Source organism: Staurois parvus, unplaced genomic scaffold, assembly GCF_062004578.1.
Source record: "Staurois parvus isolate SC_StPar_1 unplaced genomic scaffold, SC_StPar_1.0 ptg000426l, whole genome shotgun sequence".
Classification (NCBI taxonomy): Eukaryota; Metazoa; Chordata; class Amphibia; order Anura; family Ranidae; genus Staurois; species Staurois parvus.
In genome coordinates, this window is record NW_028318222.1 from 343,101 (window position 1) to 369,117 (window position 26,017).

General features: G+C 41.3%; 1 protein-coding gene across 1 annotated transcript in view; it reads left to right on the plus strand.

Annotated features, from left to right (window-relative positions):
• PRKCH (protein kinase C eta) overlaps positions 1 to 26,017 on the plus strand; it is a 240,936-nt gene that overhangs the window by 123,181 nt on the left and 91,738 nt on the right. The window contains exons 6-8 of the mRNA XM_089687472.1: positions 1,326 to 1,455; positions 6,687 to 6,814; positions 16,690 to 16,824. Of these exons, the coding sequence (XP_089543598.1) occupies positions 1,326 to 1,455; positions 6,687 to 6,814; positions 16,690 to 16,824 (393 nt within the window). The remainder of the gene's footprint in view (positions 1 to 1,325; positions 1,456 to 6,686; positions 6,815 to 16,689; positions 16,825 to 26,017) is intronic.

Consider the following 26,017-nt stretch of genomic DNA (forward strand, 5'->3'; position numbering starts at 1 on the left):
TCTTTTTTTTTTCTACTTTTCAGCCTATTCTGGTCTCTACGTCTCATTCTCCACAACCACATCCTGTCTGTCAGTATCAGAATTATATTTTAAACTAAAATTTCCCCTGTACCTATAGTTAGATACTCTTCAGAGTGCTTAGTAATTTAGCTCTTTCCTCTGCAGTCATATGCTCACTGAAGGGGCAAGATAATTGCTTTACCTACCTGCTGTTATGATTATATATAATTATGATTTTATGATTATTATCTTATTATTTGTCATTTTTTTGCCATTTATATTGTTTTAGTTCTGCAGTATCATTATTTACTTCTTGGCTAAAGAATGGATAATAAAAGGTGTGCTGGGAGGAAGAGAAATTGTCATATAACCAGTTATAAGTCATGTGATTGGTGGTGTCCTCCAATCCATGAGTGTTCTTTGCAGCATTATGCGGAGAACACACTGCAGAACATCAGCATATCCACTCTTCACTCTGGATTTGTAAATTACTAGCACGGTGTGGACTATTTCCAGCAATGCCCTGCAGTTCACAGATATGGGGTACTTTGGGTTTTTATAAATAGACCCATTTGTATTCTTGTATGGTTATTTACAGCTGACGTGCAGCTAAAAAATAAAAAACACATGTCATGAAGGCAGCTGGGTGCTGGAGAAATCTTCACTGCGGGGATGCCCTATCCTTTTCCTGTCTCTGAACTTCCAGCACTGGTTAACTCCTGCAGGTTTTCAGACAGAACAGCAATACAGATAGTCCGACGGGGACATGTCCCCTCCTTCCTTCCCCTCTATTGAGAAAAGTTTTTTTTGCTGATAACAATAACCGTGTCTGTAACACAATCTGTGAATGCATGTGTCACCTTGTGCAGGTAGCTGTATCCTGGAGATTTCTTCACTGCAAGGATGCCCTGTCCTCTTCCTGTCTCTGAATTCCCAGTTAAGCAGTGTTTACCAGCTTCAGGTCTTCAGGCAGAATATCAGTACAGATAGTATATTCACAGATTGTGTTACAGGCAGTGTTATCAGTGTGAGATTTTTCTCGATAGAGGGGCAGGAAGGAGGGGGTGATGTCCCCGTCGGACCATCCGTACTGCTGTTCTGCCCGAAGACCTGAAACTGTTAACCATTGCAGCACTGGAAGTAATGAGCCAGGAAAAGGACAGGACATCCCTGCAGTGAAGATTATTCCAATATCCAGCTGCCTGCACAAGGTGAGACATACTTTATTACTGGTGAGTGAAGTGACTAAAGCTGTCTAAGATACTGCTTTGCTGTCATATCTTTAGAGTTTTCCTCTTTATATTTACATCTTTCTCTATCATCAGATCTTTGAACAAAGATTTGGGATCAATTTACCACACAAGTTCCGCGATCACAATTACAAAGTGCCAACGTTCTGTGACCACTGTGGATCTCTCCTATGGGGGTTGATGAAGCAAGGACTACAGTGTAAAAGTAAGATACACTGAACAGTTATTTGACAGATCATTGTTTTTATGTAGTTATTGCAGAATGCTTTTTGTTTCTTATAACTGAAGCATCTTAGGGACTAATGTACAGTAAGTATGCTAGCAACATCATTACTTGCTGCCATCAGCAATCAGTCTGCTCTTTATGGTCATGTCTGCAGCTGAGGATGAAACACCAGTTATGTTATTCTTCCTGCATTAGTGTGTTTCAGAGTAGACCAGATCATGTCCATAGAGGTTCCATACGTTCTTCTAGTTTGCCGATAAGCAAAGATTTCATCTGGTAAAATGGCCTTCTGAATATAACCGTGTAATTTTGATGATCACACTCGCATACACTGTGAGGTAGTTATCACAGTCCTTCCTGATACTGTATGGATACCTGTACTCAGGGCTGCCAATATTTTCAAATATTGTGCAAAATATAGTTATATGTTTATATTAATGTACAAAATCAATCTGTAATCTCTGCAAGTATTGTGGTTGATGCAGGGATTGCAGTATGATTCTCACCACTCTGGCAAGCCAGCGGGGAGTACACATAATAAAGTACAACCAAAATGCAAAAAAAAATGCAATATGTATTACCATGTAAAAAAACAATATATATGTATAGATTTATTTATTTCACACACTGATCAGCCATGAATTATGACCAACGAAATGTTAGGTGAATAACATTGATCATCTCGTTGCAATGGTATCAGAAGGTCGAAGGGATATATTAGGCAGCAAGTAGACATGTTGTCCCTGAAGTTGTGTTGGAAGCATCAGAACCAGACCACGGAGCATTGGAAGAAGGTGGCCTGGTCTGATGAATCACGGCTTCTTTTACATCATGTGGATAGCTGGGTGTGTGTGCATCACTTGCCTGGGAAAGAGATGGCACCAGGATGCACTATGGGAAGAAGACAAGCTGGCAGAGGCAGTGTGATGCTTTGGGCAATGTTCTGCTGGGAAACCTTGGGTTTTGCCATCCATGTGGATGTTGCTTGACACGTACCACCTACCTAAACATTGCTGCTGACCAAGTACACCCCTTCATAGATACAGTATTCCCTAATGGCAGTGGCCTCTTTCAGCAGGATAAATCGCCCTACCACACTGCTAAAAAGAATGACTTGAGGAACACAACAAATTTGAGATGTTGACTTGGCCTCCAGATTTCAATGCAATAGAGTATCTGTGAGATGTGCTGGAAAAAAAACTAGTCCATCTGGCTTGGTGCCAGATACCATAGCATTTGTTCAGAGTTCTAGTAGAGTCCATGCTTCAACAGGTCAGGGCTGATTTGGTGGAAAGAGAAGGACCTGCTCAACATTGGGTGGGTGATCATAAAGTTATGGTTGATTGGTGTATGTGTGTGAGATAGATAGAGATATATAGATATATATAATATACACATGCATACATACGCACAATAAAACTCCTGTAAAAACCTACCTACCATACCTGAAAGCCACAAACACCTATCAGAGTATTTTCATTATACTCTTTAAAAGAGTTGAGTCTCCATATACCCTGTACCATAAATGGTGAAAAGTACCTACACTCATCACAAAAATTTAGTATAAACATGTATGAGTGCTGTAAAAGGTACCAGAAGTAGGCTAGAGAAGATGGCATAAAGTAGAATAGAAGTACAAATAATGGCAACAAGGCATAAATATGGTAAATACCAAGCCAAAAAAAAGTTAAAGAAGTTCACCTTTTGGACAAAAATGATAAATGCACATTTTTTCTGCAGGTAAAAAAATTTGCAATTTTTTTTTTTTTGCCCAAAGGAGCCTGGAAAGCATTGCACCAGTGATCAGTAGATCGCTGATTCCATGCAGGTCTCCTGCAGACCTGTCAGAATATCAACTTGCCGTATGATCTGTATGGTCAAGCAGATATACCGACAGGAAGCTTCAATGAACTACTACGGAGCTCCACAGTGCCATAGTAGTACATTAAAAGCTACAAGCCCACTGCCGCTAAGGCTAAGGGACTTGCAGTTCATTCATTCATGGAAGTCCGTGAATAAATGACGCGGCCGTGTGGGAGGAGCCCCACACAGCTGTGCTGTTTTCAAAATTGACAGATAGTACAGGGAGACTTCTCCCTGTACTATCTGTCAGACGGCTGCAGCTATTGGAACATGTTACATGGTCCGCCCTAAAAACAGGTGGAACATGTAACATGTTCCAAAGGTGAGCTTATCCTTTAAGCATTTACCCAGTTTTCAAAGCTAGGTTGACTTGAATCATATGTTTCACGTTCATACTGTTGAAGCAACTCACCAAGAGTGACACCACCCCTGATGAAATGGCTCAGCCCCGACACGTATGTAGCCGTGTTTTGTTGCTCTGGATAGGGTAGGAAATAATTAGAAACCAGTCACTTTTTATACTGTATCCCTTTAAGGAGATTTACTTCATCTTCCTGTCTCAGAGACACAACAGGAAGTGAGAACAAATTTCTCAGAAGTGAGGGGAAGCCCCCTCAGTGACAGTTGTGACCCTTTAGAAATAGTGGCATCTGTGCTTGAAACAATAGATTTTGATTGCCATGTCTTTAAGAAACAGATTTCAGACCAGAATTGCATAACAGAGCCAGACCAAATGACTTTGATTTTCAGCCATGATTGCAGACACTGGTCATCAGTGTAATCATTGTCTGTTATGAAAGGCAGCTGAGTGGCTGATCCCAAAGCTGCTTATTTTTTATCTTTTTATTGATTTAACTTCCAGTATCTCACAAAGAAAATACCGACCCAAATGCTCTTTCAATCACAATGGAAAATTATACTTGCAGGATTGCCAGTTGTACTCAGAAATTGGATTTGGTTTTTAGAAAAGTTTTGACATCAATTTTATAGGATTTAGTAAGTATTGGATGTTCTGTATTTATGAACTCTTTGCATGCATGCCTTAATGCTGAACTCTGGACACACACATTTTCATTTAAATATTTTCCTCAATAGCCACACAGGATAAAAAATCTTTATGTGCACCAGATGCATTTACAAACCCAGATATTACATGTAAAAGTAGCAGTGACATCACCACTATGCTGAGAACTGACCTGTGGGAGGGAGACAGCTAGCACCACCCACTACAGGAAGGGGCAGCGACAAGACCAGTCACCCTCTGTAAGAAGAAGAGCAGCAGTGACTGGTCTTTATAAAAGGAATCTTCTGCACAAAGTATCACACTGGATTACTGAACAGATCCAAAAGAAATATACGAAGCATGCCAAGATTTAAGGAACAATACAATTGACAATATTTTGCTTATTTTGAAGTTCAGCTTTTAGATCTATCCATTAAAATCCACCTGCAGTCTACAAGTTTTGGACCGAATCCAGAAGGGTTAGAACTATGCTTTTTTTTTTATGTTTTTTGTACCCCCATAGAGATTTTTCTCTTCCTGTTTTGTGTCACCTGGACAGGAAGTGAGATAAAATGTCTCTTATAGGGACGCAGAGCTAGAATAGTGACAGAGCATCCCCGCTTTACTAGTAAATTTTATTTTTATTGCTGCTGCAGTACTTGGTGGGCAGATTCAGGCAAAAGGAGGTTTAAACTTTTAAAAATGGAGAACACGGCCTACTCTTTCAGGAACCTTTTCAGAGAAGCCAAGTTTGAACTGGCCAAGTGGAATATGTAAAAGTTTGTGAATTTGTGGACGTTTTTTTCTAGTTTGGACAGCAGAACCTCTGTCATGGTTTTTGACCATCTGTGGTAGCATTGTCTCGGGGGATGGAAGGGGAATTATCCCAACCAGGAACATAGATGGCGAAAACCTGGCAGGTGATCTAATCCTTATTCGATATGTCCAAACCTCAAAAGTGTAGATGGAGTTGCACTTTAAAGCTCAACTTTCTTTTCACCACTAGATGTCCTCAGTGTTCCAGGTAAATAATTGTCACTGAACTTGGAAGACTGAGGGAGCCTTTTTAGGTACAGGGTGTCATGGACCCACCCCTTAAAGGGGCATCACCACTGCACAGGTGAACAGGACTGCATAGGAAGAAAAGAAATCCTTTACAGGATAGCCTATTTGCAGTGTTTGCTGTTTACCAGGATTCTCCAAACTCCTATCATCATCACTTGTAGCCCCGAGCTGATGAGATCAAGAAGGAAAAAGTGTATGTCCAGCCAAAAAATTATTTTCTTCATGGATTTGAACCTTTGTCAGGTTTTACTGCTGTTTTGGGCTCCATTAGGCCTTGTTTAGGCTTGTGGTTGGGGGGGCGGGAAAAATGTGTGGTTGAGATGCATTCTGCCGCCTGCCAACCACCCTCTTAGACTACAATAGGTGGCGGATATGGATGTTTACATGTCATTGCTTCGCTTCACATTCATGACAAAGTGACCCAACATGTAGTCAACGGCAAGCCTGCCGAACGCTACATATTCAAGTCAATAGGGAAGTGCTGCAAACACCCCACATCCATGTGCAGTGGACACAGTTGTGTCGCATTTGCAGGCAAAAATGGGGTTAAAACAGGCCGTGAGGCGCTATTGCATTGCTTCCTTACTGCCCGTCAGTAGCCTCTGGAGCGTGATCTGAACGTGGATCGGGATTCAGAGGTAAGGGAGATGTAGACACATATCTAAATTTATCCCTGGAGAGATTTCCCCTCACTTCCTGTTCTACTGGCAAGCTTTTCCAAAACAGGAAGTGGGGGAAACTCACCAACAGAAACACAGACCAATATATATATATATATATTTATTTTTAAAAAATATATTTATCTTTCAAATATATATGTATTTAAAAAAAATCTGTATTTATTTTTTAAAAAATATATTTAAAAAAAAATAAAAAATATATATATATATATAGTTTTTCTGTCTGTGTCCCTGTTGGAGATTTTTTATTTTTCTGTCTGGTAAAGCATTGTCAGCAGGACAGGAAGTGAGGATAATTGTCTTTAACAGAGCCATGGGTAGCAATAAGAACCTGACGGGTTTTAACCCTTCCCTACTCTATCCAAAACTAAATGTTTTTGGGTTAACATACACTTTTTAGTGAAGGTACTTTTAGAAGAAAATAAATCTGCATACATTGAACGTTGTCTGTATATGTATTCTATTATGTAGGTTAAAATATCCTGAGTGTTGTGATAATTGTCCTTGCAGTGTTTCCTGAACAACTTTCGCAGTTCCCAGATTGGTTTTGATGGTCATTTACAGTATTTGATAACATTCTCATATTTTTCTCTCTGCAGTGTGTAAAATGAATGTACACAAGCGGTGCGAGGCAAACGTGGCCCATAACTGTGGAGTGAACTCTGTGGAGCTGGCAAATGCCTTGGCGGGGATGGGCCTACAGCCAGGAAACATTGCAGTCACACGGGTAAGGATGTGGGACAAAAAATAGGCCTTATATCTTTTGCTGATATACAGTAACTACAGGAGGGGAACATATCTCTTTCGCCTGTAATGACCGGAAGCTTGATTTCATTTTAACCTGCACTAGGGAAAAAAAATCTGGTAGTAACACACTTTAAGGACTTGTTTACGCTAGTGTTGCCCTCTGAAAAGCAATCCAAAGTGGATCGCTTTTCAGGGGGTGTTTGACAGGCAGTAAGAAGGCGTTATATTTCCTCCTCACTACCTGTTTTAACCTCTAAAAGCCTTCATCACTGCATTGCAACCACATGCATTAAACACAGTTGTGGGGAGGTTATCCCGTGGCCACATTTACTTAAAAGGGTCACGTTTGGCAGGCAGTACTGCCCAATAGAAGTGACAAAGGGGTCATTTTTGCTGCACCACAATGCAAAGCATCACAGCTGTGGCATATGTACACCCTTGCCAGCTTTTGGGGGGTTAGAAACGCAGCTGAACTTCCTGTTTTTCCTGTCCTGTCAACCACAAGTTTGAACTAGGCTTAACAGCTTTTGTCAATGGGCAAATGCGCCATGCTAACAGGAGTATTCTAATTGCATTTGACATCAATTGGAACATTTTAGGAGATCATTCAAAGTTTGTTCACAAGTGGAAAGCACAGTGGGTAAGTGGTTAGCACTTCTGCCTTGCAGCACTAGGGCTATCAGTTTGAATCCAACCACGTCACTACCTGTCTGAAGTTTGCATGTTCTCCTATGCTTGTGTGGGTTTCCTCCGGTGCTCGGGTTTCCTCCGGTGCTCTAGTTTCCTCCCACACTACAAAAACATGCTGGTAGATTAATTGGCCCCTGTCTTAATTGATTCTAGTATGTGTGAGTTAGGGACCTTATAGTGTAAGTTCCTTGAGGGCAGGGACTGAGGAAGATGTACAATATACAGTGGAGAAAATAATTATTTGGTCCCCTGCAGATTTTGTAAGTTTGCCCACTTAGAAAGAAATGAAGGGTCTAAAATGTTTTATCATAGGTGTGTTTTAAATGATAGAGACAGAATTTCAACCAAAACTCCAGAAAAAACACGATACAAATGTTTAAACTGAGTTGCAATTTAGTGAGTAAAATATGTATTTGATCCCCTACCAACCAACAATAATTCTGGCTCCTACAGACTGGCTATGAGCTCATGTGGTACACAGATTAGTCCTGTCAATTTAAGAAGGTGCTCCTAATGACAACTCGTTATGTGTATAAAAGACAGCTGTCCACAGAATCTTTCTTCCATTGAAACCTCACCATCACCATGGGCAAGACCAAAGAGCTGTCAAAGGAAGTCAGGGACAAAATTGTAGACCTGCACAAGGCTGGAATGGGCTACAAGACCATCAGCAAGAAGCTTGGTGAAAAGGAGACAACTGTTGGAGCGATTATTCACCAATGGCAGAAATACATGGCACATGTACAGGCCTGTCTGAAGTTTGCCAGTGAACATCTAAATGATTCAAAGGAGGACTGGGAGAAAGTGCTGCGTTCAGATGAGACCAACATTTTGAGCTCTTTGGCATTAGCTCGACTCACCCTGTTCAGAGGAAGAAAAATGCTGACTATGACCCCAAGAACACCATCCCTATAGTCAAGCACAGAGGTGGAAACATTATGCTTTGGCTCTATTTCTCTGCTAAAGGTACAGGCCAAGTTTGCCGTATTGAAGAGAGCCAATGGATGGGGCCATGTATTGTAAAATCTTGGATGTGAACCTTCTTCCCTCAGCCAGAACACTGAATATGGGTCGTGGATGGGTCTTCCAGAATGACAATGACCCAAAACATAAAACCAAGGGAACAAAGGAGTGGCTTAAAAAGAAGCACATTAAGGCCATGGAGTGGCCTAGCCAGCCTCCAGACCTTAATCCTATAGAAAATTTATAGAGGGAACTGAAACTTCAAGTTGTCAAGCTACAGCCAAGGAACCTTAAGGATTTAGAGAAGATCTGTAAAGAAGAGTGAACCAAAATCCCTCCTGAGATGTGTGCAAACCTGGTAACCAACTACAGGAAACGTCTGTCCTCTGTTATTGCCAAAAAGGGTTTCTCCACCAAGTACTAAGTCATGTGTTGCTTGGGAATCATATATTTATTTTACTCACTGAACTGCAACTCCGTTTATAACATTTGTATCGTGTTTTTTCTGGATTTTTGTTTGATATTCTGTCTCTATCATTTAAAGTACACCTAGGATAAAAATTATAGACCCTTCATTTCTTTGTAAGTGGGCAAACTTACAAAATCTGCAGGGGATCAAATAATTATTTTCCCCAGAGTATGTGTAAAGTGATGCGTAGTTTGAAATTGACGACACTATATAAGTGCCTGTAATAAACAATAAATATGGGCATTTGGCCTACTAGTCTGCATCTATATTCTGTTGACTGGTATGGGAGGAAGAGTAGTTCTGATGCAAACAAAAGCTTCTCATCATAGACTGTAAACCAATTTTATAAATGGGTGTCTGTGTTTTGGTTAAAATGTTACAGTGACTTTAAATCCCATCCATTTGTTGACATTTATTATAGTCACCTGTTAGCTGTATGACTGCTGAACAGATCAAGATATGAAAGCAATATTATAGTCAACTGCAACAAGTAAGTTGCTTTCAGTATGTGAGTCTCAAAAAGTTGCACATACCCTACTAGTTATTAATCTTTTTCATAAGCAGCAATTCACACTATAGCAGTTTGTGTTGAAATGTGTTCCCCAAAATATCCACAAGGTGGCAGGCAAAGACAGCATTTGTTACTGTTAGTCACTGTGTTGTGGAAGAGATGGAAGGATATTCCAGATACATGCGAAGAGCCTTTAGACCTCCTGTTATTAATGTCCAGTGATGTGAATAATGGGTTCATTATTAAGCTGAATCACTTTGGTGAGGCTGCTCGCATATACCCCCCAAATAGAAGTGTGTCCTAATCCAAATATGTAGAAAAGACTAAACGTGCCATGCCAGGAGGGATTCAAAGAAAGGAAAAAAAATAAAAACATTTTTAAAGAATGATTAAATGATGTGTGTGTGTATATATTATACAGTGGGGATCAAAAGTTTGGGCAGCCCAGCTAAAAATTTGTATTAATGTGCATAAAGAAGCCAAGGAAAGATGGAAAAATCTCCAAAAGGCATCAAATTACAGATTAGACATTCTTATAATATGTCAACAAAAGTTAGATTTTATTTCCATTATTTACGCTTTCAAAATACCAGAAAACAAAAAAATGGCGTCTGCAAAAGTTTGGGCACCCTGCAGAGTTAATATCTTGTACTGCCCCCTTTGGCAAGTATCACAGCTTGTAAACGCTTTTGGAGCCAGCCAAGAGTCTTTCAATTCTTGTTTGAATTTTTCACTTTTTCACAGATGGCATCAAGTTACCATCCAAAATTTGCTGAAATTTTATTGAATCCATTTTTCCTTCTACTCGTGAGATGTTCCCTGTGCCACTGGCTGCAACACAACCCCAAAGCATGATTGATCCAACCCCATGCTTAACAGTTGGACAGAGGTTCTTTTCATTAAATTCTGTGCCCCTTCTTCTCCAAGCGTACCTTTGCTCATTCCGGCCAAAAAGTTCAATTTTAACCTCATTGGTCCACAGAACTTGTTTCCAAAATGCATCAGGCTTGTCTATATGTTCATTTGAAAAGTTCAAACGATGATTTTTGTGGTGAGGACATAGAAGAGGTTTTCTTCTGATGACTCTTCCATGAAGACCATAATTGTACAAGTATCTCTTTATAGTGGAATAGTGTACCACAACTCCAGTGTCTGCCAGATCTTTCTGGAGGGATCGTGCAGTCAAACGTGGGTTTTGAATTGGTTTTCTCACAATCCTGCGAGCTGGTCTGTCTGATATTTTTCTTGGTCTTCCAGATGTTGCTTTAACTTCCACTGTTCCTGATGACTGCCATTTCTTAATTACATTCCGAACAGAGGATATTGACATCTGAAAACGCTTTGCTATCTTCTTATAGCCTTCTCCAGCTTTGTGAGCGTCAACTATTTTCAGTTTCAGTTTTCTAGACAACTGCTTAGAAGAACCCATGGTGCTGATTGTTGGGGCAAGGTCAGATGAGTCTGGGCATTTAAAACCTTTGAGATTGACATCCCTTGGTCTTCCCAGACGATGATTGAGAACAATCCATGACACTGGCAGATCTCGGCTTTGCAAAGGGGGCAGTGCATGCTATAAATTCTGCAGGGTGCCCAAACGTTTGCAGACGCCATTTTTTTGTGTTCTGTTATTTTGAAAGTGTAAATGATGGAAATAAAATCTAACTTTTGTTGACATATTATAAGAATGTCTAATCTGTAATTTGATGCCTTTTGGAGATTTTTCCATCTTTCCTTGGCTTCTTTATGCACATTAATACAAATTTTTAGCTGGGGTGCCCAAACTTTCGATCCCCACTGTATATATGTGTGTGTGTATATATATATATATATATATATATATATATATTTATATATTGACTTATACAAGGTATAAATACTTAATGCTATAAAAAGTCCAATAATCACACGATATTATATAATGGTAACCACATATTATAAAAATCCATTTACAAAAAAAAAGAGCAAAAAAACTCTTATTTTAAAAAAATAAAACCTAATTGTAATGCTTTAATGCAGAGAAATATTATAATCACACTGTCCTAACACACAATGGGGTTAATGCTAATATAACGGAAATGAAACATGCATAACAAGAAACATAATTATTCATGCAAACTGCAATAACAGGGAAAAATAGGTTCACTATGGCCATCTGATATTTATAAAGAACATTGAGCTGGAGCATACAGTATATGGTCACAAACTTTATAGTTAGTAGAAACCACAAAATCAGGAAATACTCATACCACTAGAATTTATGCTTGCATAAAGAATGCCACAAACACAACAACAAAAAACAACACCGGAAAGAGAGAGAAGTAGACACAGATGTGTACTAGCACCAGTTAAAGTGGTTCTACAGGCAATATGCATTATGTTCATGAAGGTAAAAAAACATCAATGTGCCCCCTCAGCCCCCCCAATACTTACCTGATCCCAATCTCGATCCAGGGCTGTGCACAAGAACATCAGCTCTCCTGTATTTCTACCTCCTCATTGGCTGAGACACAGCAGCAGATCAATCACAGCCAGTGCGGAGGGTGCAAGGGGCGATGCCAAGTAGTGCTCTGTATGTTTTATGGACATAAAAGCAGCAGCTTGGGAGCCAGCATGCAGAAGTGCCCCCAGAGCAAGCAGCTTGCTGTGGGGGCACTCAGCAGGGAGGAGGAGTCAGGAATGCCGGAAGGGGACCCCAAAAGCAAACCCATTGCAAAGAGCAAGTAAGTATGACATGTTTAAAACGAAAAAAAAAAAAAATTGACAATATAAATATGAAAAGCTCCACGTCAAAGTTATAATAAATAATTATGCAGCTGCAGTCACTAAACTCACTCTGCAGTGTGCAAAGAAACAAATCTGAACCTTTGGTATCACTTTACAGTGGTTATAAAGGTTCAAGGTTTTTACCTTCATGCATTCTATGCATGAAGTTAAAAAAAAAACCAAAAAAAAAAACTTGTGTGCAGCAGTTCCCCCTAATACCTAAGCCCCATTGCAATCCACCGATGTGGTGGGACTCTCCCTCTTCATTGGCTGAGACAGCAGCAGAGGCCATTGATCAATGAGACTGAGGGATGGGACCTAGCCGCGCTGTATGCATGAATGGACACACAGAGCAGTGGCTCGGGAGTGAGCCTGCTTGGGTGCCCCCATAGGAAGCTACTTGTTCTGGTGGTACTCAGCAGAAGGGAGAGGCCAGGACCCAAGAAGAGGAGGACCGAGGCTGCCCTTTGCAAAACCACAGCACAGAGCAGGTAGGTATAATATGTTTATTTTTTCTTTTTAAAAAGTGCCTTAATATCACTTTAAATTATGGCTAAAGCTGGCTATACATGAGTCATTTTAGTTTGTTCAACCCGTTGGTAGTACCAACAAAAATTACTCGGTTCCCCCATCCACAGACTTGATGTGGATGGGGGAATCCCTCCCACTGAACCTTTGTATTTTGACAAGTCGGAGATTTTTCCCTGCTGATAGAATACACTCATCAGTACTGCCAGCCGGAGTCGGTGGCGCTTATCGAGAAAAGTATTCCCAACAGGCTTGTTGTACACAAGTCAATCAATAGATCAAAATAAAAATAGAAAAAAAACCCGTGCTACTAGTACTCACAACAAAAAAATAAATAAATAGAAAATCAGTCAAATTAAAGTGGTTGTAAAGGCTCAAGGTTTTTTACCGTCATGCATTTTATATGTGAAGGTAAAAAACCTTCTGTGTGCAGCAGTGCCCCCAACTCCCTCAATACTTACCTGAGCCTCATCACGATCCAGCAATGTGAATGACCGCCTCAGCTGTCTGGGTCTCTGCCTCCTCATTGGCTGAGATAGCAAGCAGGAGCCATTGGCTCCCGCTGCTGTCAATCACAGCCAGTCAGTCAATGAGGAGAGAGAGGAAGAAGGGCCAAGCTGCGGCTCCATGTGTGACTGGACACATGGAACAGCGGGTTCCCCATAGCAAGCTGCTTGCTGTGGGGGCACCTGACAGGAGGGAGGGGCCAGGAGAGACTGCGGGGGACCCGAGAAGAGGACAATCCAGGCTGCTCGTGCTAAACTACTACACACAGCAGGTAACTATGACATGTTTGTTATTTTACAAAAAAAAAAACAATTTAGAATTGCTTTAAGTCAAATTGAATCAGAAAAGCAGCTATCGCCCAACTGTGCAATCACTCCACTGTGTTAATGAATCCAAATCAAATACTGGTGAAGTGCTTTCAATATATACAAATCAAACATCCTATGACCTCATACCATAACACTTTATTAAAAACCGATTCCCCCAGGATTCAGTATCGTTTTGTGAATGTGCAATATATATATATATATATATATATATATATATATATATGTACACACACACACACACACAAAAAACAAAAATGTATATAGTCCTATGTGAGAGTCCCATACATCAAGCAATCTTTGTGCAATTTTCAGTCGATATATTAATTCTTGTCAGAACAACAATATTATTATTATACAGTATTTATAAAGCGCCAATAGTTCGCTCAGCGCTGTACATTACAAAGGGGGACAGAACATGTGACAGAACAATACCAATACAATGCAAAACATGAGGGGTAATGAAAACAATAGAAGTATGAGCGCTGGGTGACAGTAGACCAGTTAGGTACAAAATAGGTAGAAGCAGCCAGCATAGAAGAGGAAACAACCTCAGATCCTCCAAGAAATGCCAGAAATGAAGGTACAAATGCGGCGCTCAATCATAGTTGCAGCATATTGAAGATATCTCACAGTGTTAAAACTTCATTAATATAGTATATACAGATTAATGTGACTGTTGTGACACAACAAGCAGTAATAAACCTTCTGTGACTGCCGTGACCGTGGTGTAAATGATATTAACAGCAACACCGCTTATTAGGTATAGATAATGCGGAGTGAAGTGACTGTGGATATATAGTAAACAGAAAAGTAAAATACGTGACTATTAAAACTGGAAGCAATGAGCATACTATGCACCAATTGACTGATAGGATATAGTTCATATGAGATGATGTGACTGTGGTAACACAGAGAATAGCCGATAACTTTCGTGACTGCTGTGGCTGGAAGCAATGAGCGTACTATGCACTAACCAGATAGCACAGATAAATGTGCGTTGGACTAAATAAGACCTACTCCTCGGTACTCTGGGGGTGGGAACTCAGCATGCGGATGTGATCATCAGGTGGAGGTACTTCACCAGCTGTCATCTATCCAAAGCAGGTTTCCACATCTCAGGTTAGCTATGTCCAGCAGTACAATTTCCAGCCATCAGGGGGATCATACGAGGCAGATAGGAGCCAGGAAAAGATCCTTCAGAACAGGGACTCTCAGTGCCAGATAAATGAGCCCAGAGAGAAAAGAACTCCAATAGTGTAGTATGTTTAATGATCAAAATAGGGGTAACATCAAAGTACAAGTAAGTAAACAAAACCAGCACTTACATCTGAGGTAGTTAGTGGTTAACATTCCATAAGAAAGTCAATTGGTGCATAGTATGCTCATTGCTTCCAGTTTTAATAGTCACGTATTTTACTTTTCTGTTTACTGTATATCCACAGTCACTTCACTCCGCATTATCTATACCTAATAAGCGGTGTTGCTGTTAATATCATTTAACACCACGGTCACGGCAGTCACGGAAGGTTTCTTACTGCTTGTTGTGTCACAACAGTCACATTAATCTGTATATATTATATTAATGAAGTTTTAACACTGTGAGATATCTTCAATATGCTGCAACTATGATTGAGCGCCGCATTTGTACCTTTATTTCTGGCAAAACATGAGGGGATTGAGGGCCCTGCTCTTTCGAGCTTACAATCTAGGAGGGAGGGGATGGTGGCACAGGAGGAGATAGCTGTGGGGGATGGAGTGGTAGGAAGAGTGGAGGAGGTCGGTCAAGTTAGCAGGGGGTGGGGTAGGCTTCCCTGAAGAGATGGGTTTTCAGGGTGCGCCTAAAGGAGAGGAGGGTAGGTGATAATCTGATGGGTTGGGGCAGGGAGTTCCAGAGGATGGGTGACACCCTGGAGAAGTCCTGGAGGCGGGCATGGGAGGAGGAGACCAGGGAACTAGAGAGAAGGAGGTCTTGTGAGGAGCGGAGTGTGCGTTCTGGGCGGTACTTGGATATTAGGTCAGTGATGTAGTTCGGGGCAGTATGGTGGACAGCTTTGTACATCAGTGTTAGGATTTTGAATTTGATCCGTTGGGCAATAGGAAGCCAGTGGAGAGATTGGCAGAGTGGGGTGGTGGAAACGGAGTGGTTGGAAAGGTGAATGAGTCTGGCAGCCGTATTCAGGATGGACTGAAGCGGGGATAGCCAGTGGCGAGGCAGGCCAGTGAGGAGGGAGTTGCAGTAGTCGAGTAGTGATATGATGAGGGAGTGGATGAGCTGTTTAGTGGTTTCTGGGGTTAGGAACGTGCGGATTTTGGCGATGTTGCGGAGGTGGAGTCTGCACAAGTTTGTTAAGATTGGACTTGGGGCTGGAAGGATAGGTTGGAGTCCAGAATGACACCAAGTACTCTGGCCTGCGGGGCGGGTTTGATGATGGCGTTGTTGGATGTGATGGAGAAGTCAATGGGGGGTGGTGTCCGGGCTGGGGGGGAAGACAAGAAACTCGGTTTTGGAGAGGTTCAGTTTAAGGAAGTGGAGTGACATCCAGTCTGATATGTCGCTCAATATGACTTTCTTCAGCATGAACAAACACCACCATGCCCTTCAGCACACCTCATGGGTATCTCGTCAACTTTAATCATGGACCCCACTGCAAAAGGAGGGTCACTTGTGCTTTTCTTTTTATACTTAAGACCACGATCCTCTTCAGCATTCACCTGATCATTAATGATCTCCCAGGAATAGAGGAAGGAAGCAAAGAAACATCCAATAGTGCAGACTGCTTGTTTATTTCCATAAGAAAGTTAAAATTCCACTCACATGGTAAAAAGTTCATAGAGGCATGTCACAGGCTATTAGCATAGTCGACTTTCCAAAATGGCATCTAAGCTTTGCCCAGTGTGATGAGGTCGCTGCTCGAGTATGATGTCATCACATACTGTAGCAGCTCAGATTGCATTCTCGTACTAGGAGCTCAAGGAAGTGACTGCTGTTATTTAAAACTACATATGTATTTCCCAAGCTTTAAGTGGTATTGTATAGAATGGAATGACTAGGCTCTTTTTCTGAGTATAACTAATGGGACTCGCTCTCTTTGTAGTGTTCTGATGGCAGCCCTGCAAGATCAGAAAATGGTTCTGAAGAAGATTCGCTTTCCAACATGTCTTCACAGTACAAATTTGGAATTGAGGATTTTGCCTTCATTCGTGTGCTGGGAAAGGGCAGTTTTGGAAAGGTTGGTACTCCCATTTACATTGTACATTGTTACACTGCAACAGACTATACAGTATGTGGCCTCATTTTATTACTGAAGGGTCTGTAGCTTTTAGTGGGGTTCTCACAATCCTTGTTCCGCTGCAGCACAACTGCGCAAAGGAAGGAATACACCTGCTATAAGCAGCAAGAACAATTCTTTAAACACTTAGAAGCAGGAGATATGTTCAGATCATATCACAGAGCTGTACACAAGGACAAGGATCTTTACTTTCAGCCATGTGACTGTAAAGCTGGCCATACACACGTTGATTTTTTATTTATCAGTTTTCAGACTGATGGACGAATCTCCAGTTGTGGGCTATTTTGTTCTGACAGCTCTCACCTGCGTTTGATTGGATGCAGACATTGTTTGGCAGCAATTTTCTACCTAGCTCCTTTGACAAAAGCTGATTGAAAAATCAATTTTTGCTGATCCACGTGTTGCTGAAGGGGCCAATTGCGGCTGATTCAGCAGGAGTGGCCAAAATACAACAAGTGTACGGCCAGCCAAAAGCAGGAACTAAACACTTAAATTTAACAGTTTCCTAAAGTCGGTACATTCAAGAAATGCCAATGAATGAGAATTGTAACAGTTGCTTGCGCTCTCTGGAACTGCTGCTATGGAACTGCCAATCCATCAAATGGTTGCTTTCATAACTGAGCACATGTGCGGCACCATGGCAACTGCAGATCAAACAGAGGCTAAGATGGCAACTTCCTTGGCTGTAAAGGATAGGAGGGTTTAGTTCCACTTCAAGTTTTATATTAAAATTGAGAATTTTTATTCTGGTGTTAGCTTTATGAGCTGGGATGGTTGTCTGGAAAAAAACATTTACAGTTATTGAGCTGTGTGATCGTTATATCCTCTTACATCACGGCAGATCTGAAAGCGTCTAATTTGAAAAGTAGTCATTGTGGAACTAATGCTGTTTTTTCCTTTTAGATGTTTAGTAAGAACCCTTTTTTCTTTACTTTTCTGCTTTTGAAGCTTTCAGACTCATAAGTGTTTATGCAGTGTTCAGTGACATTTGCTGCTTTTTTTTCTTCCCCCTAGATCAGGGGTTTGCAACTGTGGCCCTCGAGCTGTTCGTGAACTACAAGTCCCATCATGCCTTTGCCTTTGGGAGTCATGCTTATAACTGTCAGTTTTGCAATGCCTCATGGGACTTGTAGTTCTGCAACAGCTGCAGGGCCACAGTTGCCCACCCCTGCCGTAGATGGTTTGTTGAGTGTGTTTGAGCATTGCCCATGGTCCTAATGCCCAGGGTTTTTGATTGTGCACCAAGAGCGATTTATTTTGGTGTTTAACCAATCGACTTCTGGAAAGCTTTACCCCCTTTATGACCGGAGCATTTTTTTGCAATTCAGTACTGTGCTACTTTAACCAGCAATTGCAAAGTCATGCAACACTGTACGCAAATTAAATGTATAGAATTTTTTTCACACAAATAGAGCTTTCTTTTGGTGGTATTTGATCACTAATGTTTTTTTTTTTATTATTATTATATAAACAAAAAAGGCTGAACATTTTGGGAAAAAACAATATTATCTGTTTATAAAACTTATCCAATAAAAAAATAACATTTCTTCATAAATTTAGGCCAAAATGTATTCTGCTACATTTCTGTGGTAAAAAAAAAATCCCTATAAGTGTATGTTTGTGCAAAAGCTATAGCATTTACAAACTGGTATATATGCTGGAATTTATGCAGCATTGACACTAGTGGTGCTGATCAGCGACTTATAGTGGGACTGTGATAGTGTGGTAGGCAATCTGGCACTAGCTGACGCTGGCTGAGAGGGACACTGACTGACACTGACATAAATAGTGACACCAATACAGTGATTAGTGCTAATACTGTACTCTGTGACTGTACTAATGACACTGGCTGGGAAGTGGTAAACATCTAGGGGCAATCAAAGGGTTAATGGTGTGCCTAACAATGTGTAATGTGTGTAATATGTAATGCATGTAACAGAAATGGGAGTTCTTCAAAAAGACTGTATGTGAACCAGGGGCGGACTGACAACTCATGGGGCCCCCGGGCAATAGGGGATCATGGGGCCCCTGTGTGCTTGCCCAAACTCAAAAAAGCCTATGAAAAAGGTACCAGGGGCATCCCATGGGGCCCCCTACTGACCCCGGGCCCTCAGGCAGTGCTCGAGTTTCCAAATGGTCAGTCTGCCCCTGATGTGAACACATTGCAAAATATATTCCTATGGGCAACAAGTTTAAAAGGCTGAAAATCAAACCTATGTGGCTTACAACCAAAATTAAAAAAGCTATAGATAATAAGAAAAGGAGAGGAGAGCTGTTGATTGGCATTCCTCGGAGGGGACATGTACACAGATCATCAGAGCACTGATGATCAGTGTGCCCTGATGATCTGTGTAGCCCCAGCAGTGCCACCTGTCAGTGTCCATCAGTGCCAGCTCTCAGTGCTCATCCATGCTACCTGCCAGTGCCCATCAGTGCCACATTTCAGTGCCCATCAGTACCACATCAATGCCACATATCAGTGCCCATCTGAGCTGCCAGTCAGTGCCACCTATCAGTGCCAGTCAGTGCCACCTATCAGTGTGCATCAGTGCCACCTATCAGTGCCCATCAGTGCCGCCTAACAGTGCCAGTCAATGCCGCCTATCAGTGCCAGTCACTGCTGCCTATCAGTGCCAGTCATTGCCACCTATCAGTGCCACCTTTCAGTCCTCATCAGTGATGCCTGTCAATGCCCATCAGTGCCACCTACCAGTGCCTCCTCATCAGTGTCACCTATCAGTGTCCATCAGTGCAGCCTATCAGTGCCCATCACTGCAGCCTCATTAGCGCACATCAGTGAAGGAGAAAAATCACTTATTTGCAAAATTTTATAACAAAAACTAAGAAAAAACTTTTTTTTTCAAAATTTTCAGTGGTTTTTGGTTTGTTTAAGAAAAAATAAAAAACCCCGAGGTGATTAAATACCACCAAAATAAAGCTGTATCTGTCACAAAAAAAGATAAAAATTTCGTATGGGCACAGTGTTGCATGACCGCGCAATTGTCATTCAAAGTGCAACAGGGCTGAAAGCTGGAAATTGGCCTGGGCAGGAAGAAGGGAAAAGTGCCCTGTAGACAAGTGGTTATTAACACTTTAGCTTCCATCAAATTTAAAGGAAAATATATTGAGAAAGCTATGTAGGCTGCCATTGCTGACCTCGTTCTAAACATTCTAGTTGTCTGGTTGTTCTGCAAAACATCTGGCTTCAGGAGTTACTAAACCAGAACAGCTCAGCAAAGGGTTGGTTTTTCAGCACTCACTGAAGGCAGAGACATGCAGGGAATTGGTATTTAAAAAATATCCACAATGGCAGCCTGGTGGAACAAGAGCAACGTAATGGTTATCTTCATTCTGTAAAGTGTTATGGAATATGGTGGCATTACTATTTTCCATGTTTATGTAGCACAGACCTTACCTTCACAAGTTTCACAGAACCCTTGACATCAGTCCCTACCCTTAAAGGATAAGTTCACCTTTCCAGAAAAATAATAAATGCACGCATTTGTGCAGGAAAAAAAGTGCATTTTTTTTGTGCAGGAGCCTAGAAAGCATTGCATCCTCAAGGGATCAAGGGGTGCAACGGGAGGTTTCTGCATACAAGCCCTGCAACTTTCAGCCCATACCTTCATATGTGCTGTCTGTTTAAAAGCTGCAGGGCTTGTGAATGAACTACGAGAGCGGTCATCACAGTTCATTCAGACTTATTCAGGCCATAGATGGGTCAAAAATCGGCCGATTTTTCGGCCGAAAATAATATCGGCCAATTTTTGGATTGTTAGTGGGTTAATTGTTCAGCCGTTTTTCGGTATTTTGGCAGATTTTTTTTATAGGTAAAGTTGGAAAAAGATCGGCCGATTTTGCCGATCAGCCGATTTTCCCCGCAATTATGGGCAAATCGGCCAATCTTTTTACCGATAAAAAATCTGCGCATGAGCAGTGACCTGCAAGAGGAAGACAAAAAGAAGAAGAAAAAGATGAAGAAGAGGATGATGAAGAAGATGATGATGAAGCAGAGGAAGAGTAAGAAGAAGAAAAGGATGAAGGAGAAGAATTCCAGTCCTGCAAAAAGTTTCCCTGCAGAGAGCTCCGCTATCTCTTTGACAGTGCTTTGACATTTATAGTGGTTGCAACAATGTATCTGTTTCCGAATAAAAACATCTGTATCCAATATGGATACAAATAGATACATTGTTGCAGCCACTATAAATGTCAAAGCACTGTCAAAGAAATAGTGGAGCTCTCTGCAGGGACACTTTTTGCCAGCTGTAGACAGGATGAAAATCGTCCGATTTTTTTTTTTTACCATTTCTGGTAACGTCGGCCGCTTGAACGACCGATTTTTCGGTTTTTTAAAGAAAAATCGGCCGGTTTTCTCCCCATCTGTGGCCTGCATTACAAGCCATCAGCCGCAGTGAATGATGGTACTTTTAGTTTATTGGATCAAAGGAAACTCTAAATAAATGATGAGGCTGTGTGGGTGAAACCCCACATGGCCATCCTCATTTTAGAAAGTGACAGCGGGTGCAGGGAGAAGATCCCGCCACCCACTGTCACACTGAGGGAGGGGATCGGGGGGAGAGGTGGCAGAAGCGAGAACACATTACATGTTCCACAAGGTGAATTTGGCCTTTCAAGGATATTTCTGCTTTGACAGCCAGATTGGTATAACACTTAGTTTATATTTTGTTCCATGTCTTCATTCACATAGCACAACTTAAAAAAATATTTAGAAATTGCAGCTTACCTTTTATTATTCTTTGAGGGGGCTGGGCAGCTTGTTTTGCAATAATTAACCCTGTCTGTACTTTGCAGACAAATCTACATTATCAATTGTAACTAGATTTGAACACTGTTCAAACAAAGAGTTAAAAGTGTAGAGGCTGGGCTTCTTGCATTGTATGTTAATGAGAACAGACCTGGGACAGGCTCACTCCAACATTGCTCAAAAAACCTTGTAGTCCGCTATGACAACTCCTGAGAAACCTCTAAAACGTCAGAAATATTAAAACAAGATTTTTTTTAGGTATGCTGTATGAATGGGAACACATAACAAACATATATAGTGGGATTTATGTAAACTTAAAAGTGGAAATACGCTTTAAGGAACTTCTATTCCATTACCCCTAACACAATCATAGAAGTACTCACAAACATACTCTAGTTGAAGCAGCAGTTCATTTACCAGCATGTTTATAGATTGTAGGAGGAAACCTAAAGGAAGTTCATATTAACTGTATGCAAATGGTTATCAGTGTTGACCCCATGACCCCAGTGCTACAAACGAACCTATTTGTGTTGCTGCCTTCATTAAATGTATAAAAAAAATAATAGAGGTTTAAAAGCAGTTCTAACAGCCAGATTGATATAATGGAGGTGAAAACTGACACCTTGACAGTTGAAGACACATTCCATTCATCCATGAGTTTTAATGCTGCAAATCCTGCTTGACAGGTTTTTCTCAGTTAGGACCTCTCACTCGAAAACCTGACTAGGAGTGCATCTCTATAATTTGAAGTGATTCGTAAACACAGGCAGTAGAACGCAAATCAAACATGTGTTAGGCTTTAGGAGAAAAAATATAACTGATTTGATTATTAATCGGCTCTATTCACATTACCGTGTCTCCAAAGTCGCACAATTTCAATTGTGACTTTGGAACGCGACATTGATGAGACTTTTGGTGCAACACTGATCTGACTTTACATTCTCTGGATCAAAGTCACACCAAAGCAGTGCATAGACCTTTTCCAAATTGCTGCAACTTTAAAGTGGTGGTTCTAAAGGCTCAAAGGCCTTCTATGTTTAGCAGCCCCCCCAATACTTACCTGAGCCCCCTCTGAATCCAGCGATGTGCACAAGAGCTCCTTGGGGACCCCCCCCCCCTCATTGGCTGAGACAGCAGTGGGAGCCATTGGCTGCCCCCATAGCAAGCAGTTTGCTCTGGGGGCACTAAGTAGGAGGGAGGGGCCAGGAGTTCTGGCTGGGGACCCGACCACTGCACAGAGCAGGTAAATAAAAAGTTTTGTTTTTTTTTAATTGCCTTTAATATAATTTTAAGTTGCACCGATTTGAACGATTGCCATTAAAAAGAATGGGCTGCGACTTGTCATGCGACTTTGATGTCCAAATTCGCATGACAAGTTGCAGAAGTGTGAGTGGAGCTTTAGGCTGGCCATACAATGAACGAAAAAAGTCTAACAGACTCTCCAATCTACACTATACAGAGCAGATGGGCTTCCCCCTCCTGGTCTACTGTACTCTTATAGCTGCAGGCAGCAACCATCAGAATACTCAAACAGCAGCTGCATCTAATTGGCATAAAATTGAATGCAGGGGCTGTTTGGTTAACCATTTTCCACCTGGCTCCTTTTGATATTTCAATCAAAGATCTCAGGCTGAAGGGGCCGACAGGGCCACCCATGAAGTGAATTTCGCCCTCTTCATCAGGAACCTGCCACAGTTTGCACAGTGTATGTCTAGATGAAGTACCAAACTTTGTTGTGCAGCTGCACACTGTACACAAACGGTATGTCAGCCCCTGCACGTTTCTGCCCTCCTTCCCTCCATCGCTCTATTTGGCTGCCAGACGTGAATAGGGAGCCCTTTGTAAGCTATAGGTCACAACTTTTAGGTCATTTATGGATTGGATTTTGCTAAAAACATCTATTTAACATTCATGCCACAATAAAGATGTGAAGGCCAGTGAGACTTCAACGCTGCCTCCTTATTAGATAAATATCAACGACATAAAAAAATAAATAGAAGATGTGTTCTCCTAACACACTCTGATATGATTGCACAAAAAGTGCTAAAGTGCTGTTCACTACAAACAGAAATCCAATAAATACACAATATGTACACCTGGTGACCTCTAATTACATTAAACAAAACTTGCAAGGGCGCTGCTCACATCTAAATGCGTTCCCACATTGTAAAATAAATAAATGAATACAACATGTATCATGCAGCGCTCCGTGTAAATACAATACTGTGCCGATATTCAGTGAGAAATGATATACATGTCTATACTCAAATAATGAAAGTATATATTGATAAATAAAGTAATAAACAGCATGCGTGAAAGTAAAAATATGTCCAAAATCAATATAAATAGCCCCAAGCATTAATATTTTTACAGCATGCCACACCAAACTTGCAAGTGGGTCCCACCACCTGTACGCCAATCTGCTCACCTCCAATTGTGGACCCAATACAATCGTTATTAGGTCTACATGGGCATTTTACCCCCAAGGGGTCTGAGAATCTTCCCTTCCGATGGAATTCGCATGTGTCTCCTTATCACATGATTCGTTTTTGGATTATATATGTCTGTTATATTGCTACTTTTGTGAGTATATCTTTTAAATCAATAAATCCACTAATTGCTTACTAAGGTAATGCTCGGTTGGTGCGCTCTGCTTTTGTTCTCTACTACAGTTTGTATCGAGCTTCCCTAGCTTTGTGTTGGAGCTGCACAACCTTTGATTGGTCTTGGACAAACTTCCATATACTCTAGTATTATTGGTCCATCGGCCCTCTACTGATCTGGGTCCCTGAGCTAGGGAGGTGTTGCATCAGTATGAATATGGATCAATACAGGGGCGGACTGACCATTCGAGCATTTGGGCACTGCCCAAGGGCCCAGGGTCAGTAGGGGGCCCCATGAAATGCCCCTGGTACCTTTTGTAAGCTTTTTTAGGTGTGCTTTGAGTGTGGGCAAGGACACAAGGGCCCCATGATCCCCCATTGCCCGGGGGCCCCATAAGTTGTCAGTCCACCCCTGGATCAATATGGATCTTCTCCCCTTTAGGAATACACCTGGTGTATGTTCCTTTAAGAGGCCACTGGTCTCCACCTTGTGCACTGTCAATATGCTCAAACAGACATGGAATGGACTCTCATAGTGTAGTAAAACCAGTATTCTACATTTATTTAAAGGATAAATTCACCTTTTGGACAAAAATAATAAATGCACATTTTTATTATTTTTGTTCCAAGGAGCCTGGAAAACATTGCACCAGTGATCAGTAGATCGCTGATGCCATGCAGGTCTCCTGCAGACCTGTCAGAATATCTGCTTGCTGTATGAGATGTACCAGCAAGCAGATATACTGACAGGAAGCTTCAATGAACTACTACAGCTCTACACAGCACCGTGGTAGTTCATTGAAAACTACAAGCCGACAGCCGCTAAGTCTGCCAGGACTTGTAGGCACTTATTCACAGAAGTCTGTGAATGAGTGATGCAACCTTGTGGGCGGAGCCCCGCACAGCCGCGCTGTTTTCAAATCTGACAGATAGTACAGGGAAACTTCTCCCGTTACTACCTGTCAGAGGGAAGGGGGGCGGCGGGTGTGGCGGCGGCCATGGGAACATGTTACATGTTTCACCCTAAAACGGGTGGAACATGTAACATGTTTCAAAGATGAACTTATCCTTTACTTAATTGCACTTAAAAGATAAATTAAGTACAAGAACCTTTTAAGATCTCACTGTGCAGCCGCAATCCAACATCAGATGCCATCTTAAAGGGACAACAGAGGAAGAGGAATATTAAAGCCCATGTAAATGTGGTGAAGGAAAGGTGTGTGTTTTTTTTTTTCTTTTTTTCCATTTTTATAAAAATGGTTTACAGCAACAACTGTAAAGTATTACAAACTTGAATAATTCAAATGAATCATTTAGTAAAAGATCTGTAAGTGGAGGTTGCCCTCTGTTAAACCTGTCAGTTGATCCAGAGATGTAGCTTACTTGAAGGTATGTGCGAATCTTGACTTTACCTGTAGAAACTGAATCCCCCACTGAGCCTCCTAATAGGTCAGTGAAGCTGTTCATCACATTGACAGACCAATAATGAGGTTTGGAAGGTGGGGTTAAGTGCAAATTCTACAGGCAGATTTATAAACCACTTCATCTGTCAACATCTTGAGCTGTCAAACAGCTTTAGCATTTACAAACTACTTCAGCTGCCTACATCTTCGCACAGTTTTCACTGAAGGGAACCTCAGTTTCTATTTCTCCATCATTGCTTGGTTTGAGCTGCCCAAGTTTGGGATAAAAGGACTTACAAAAGGTATTTTCTATTTATATTGTTTGTTTACTATTGAATTAAACTATTGACAAATATAATCAT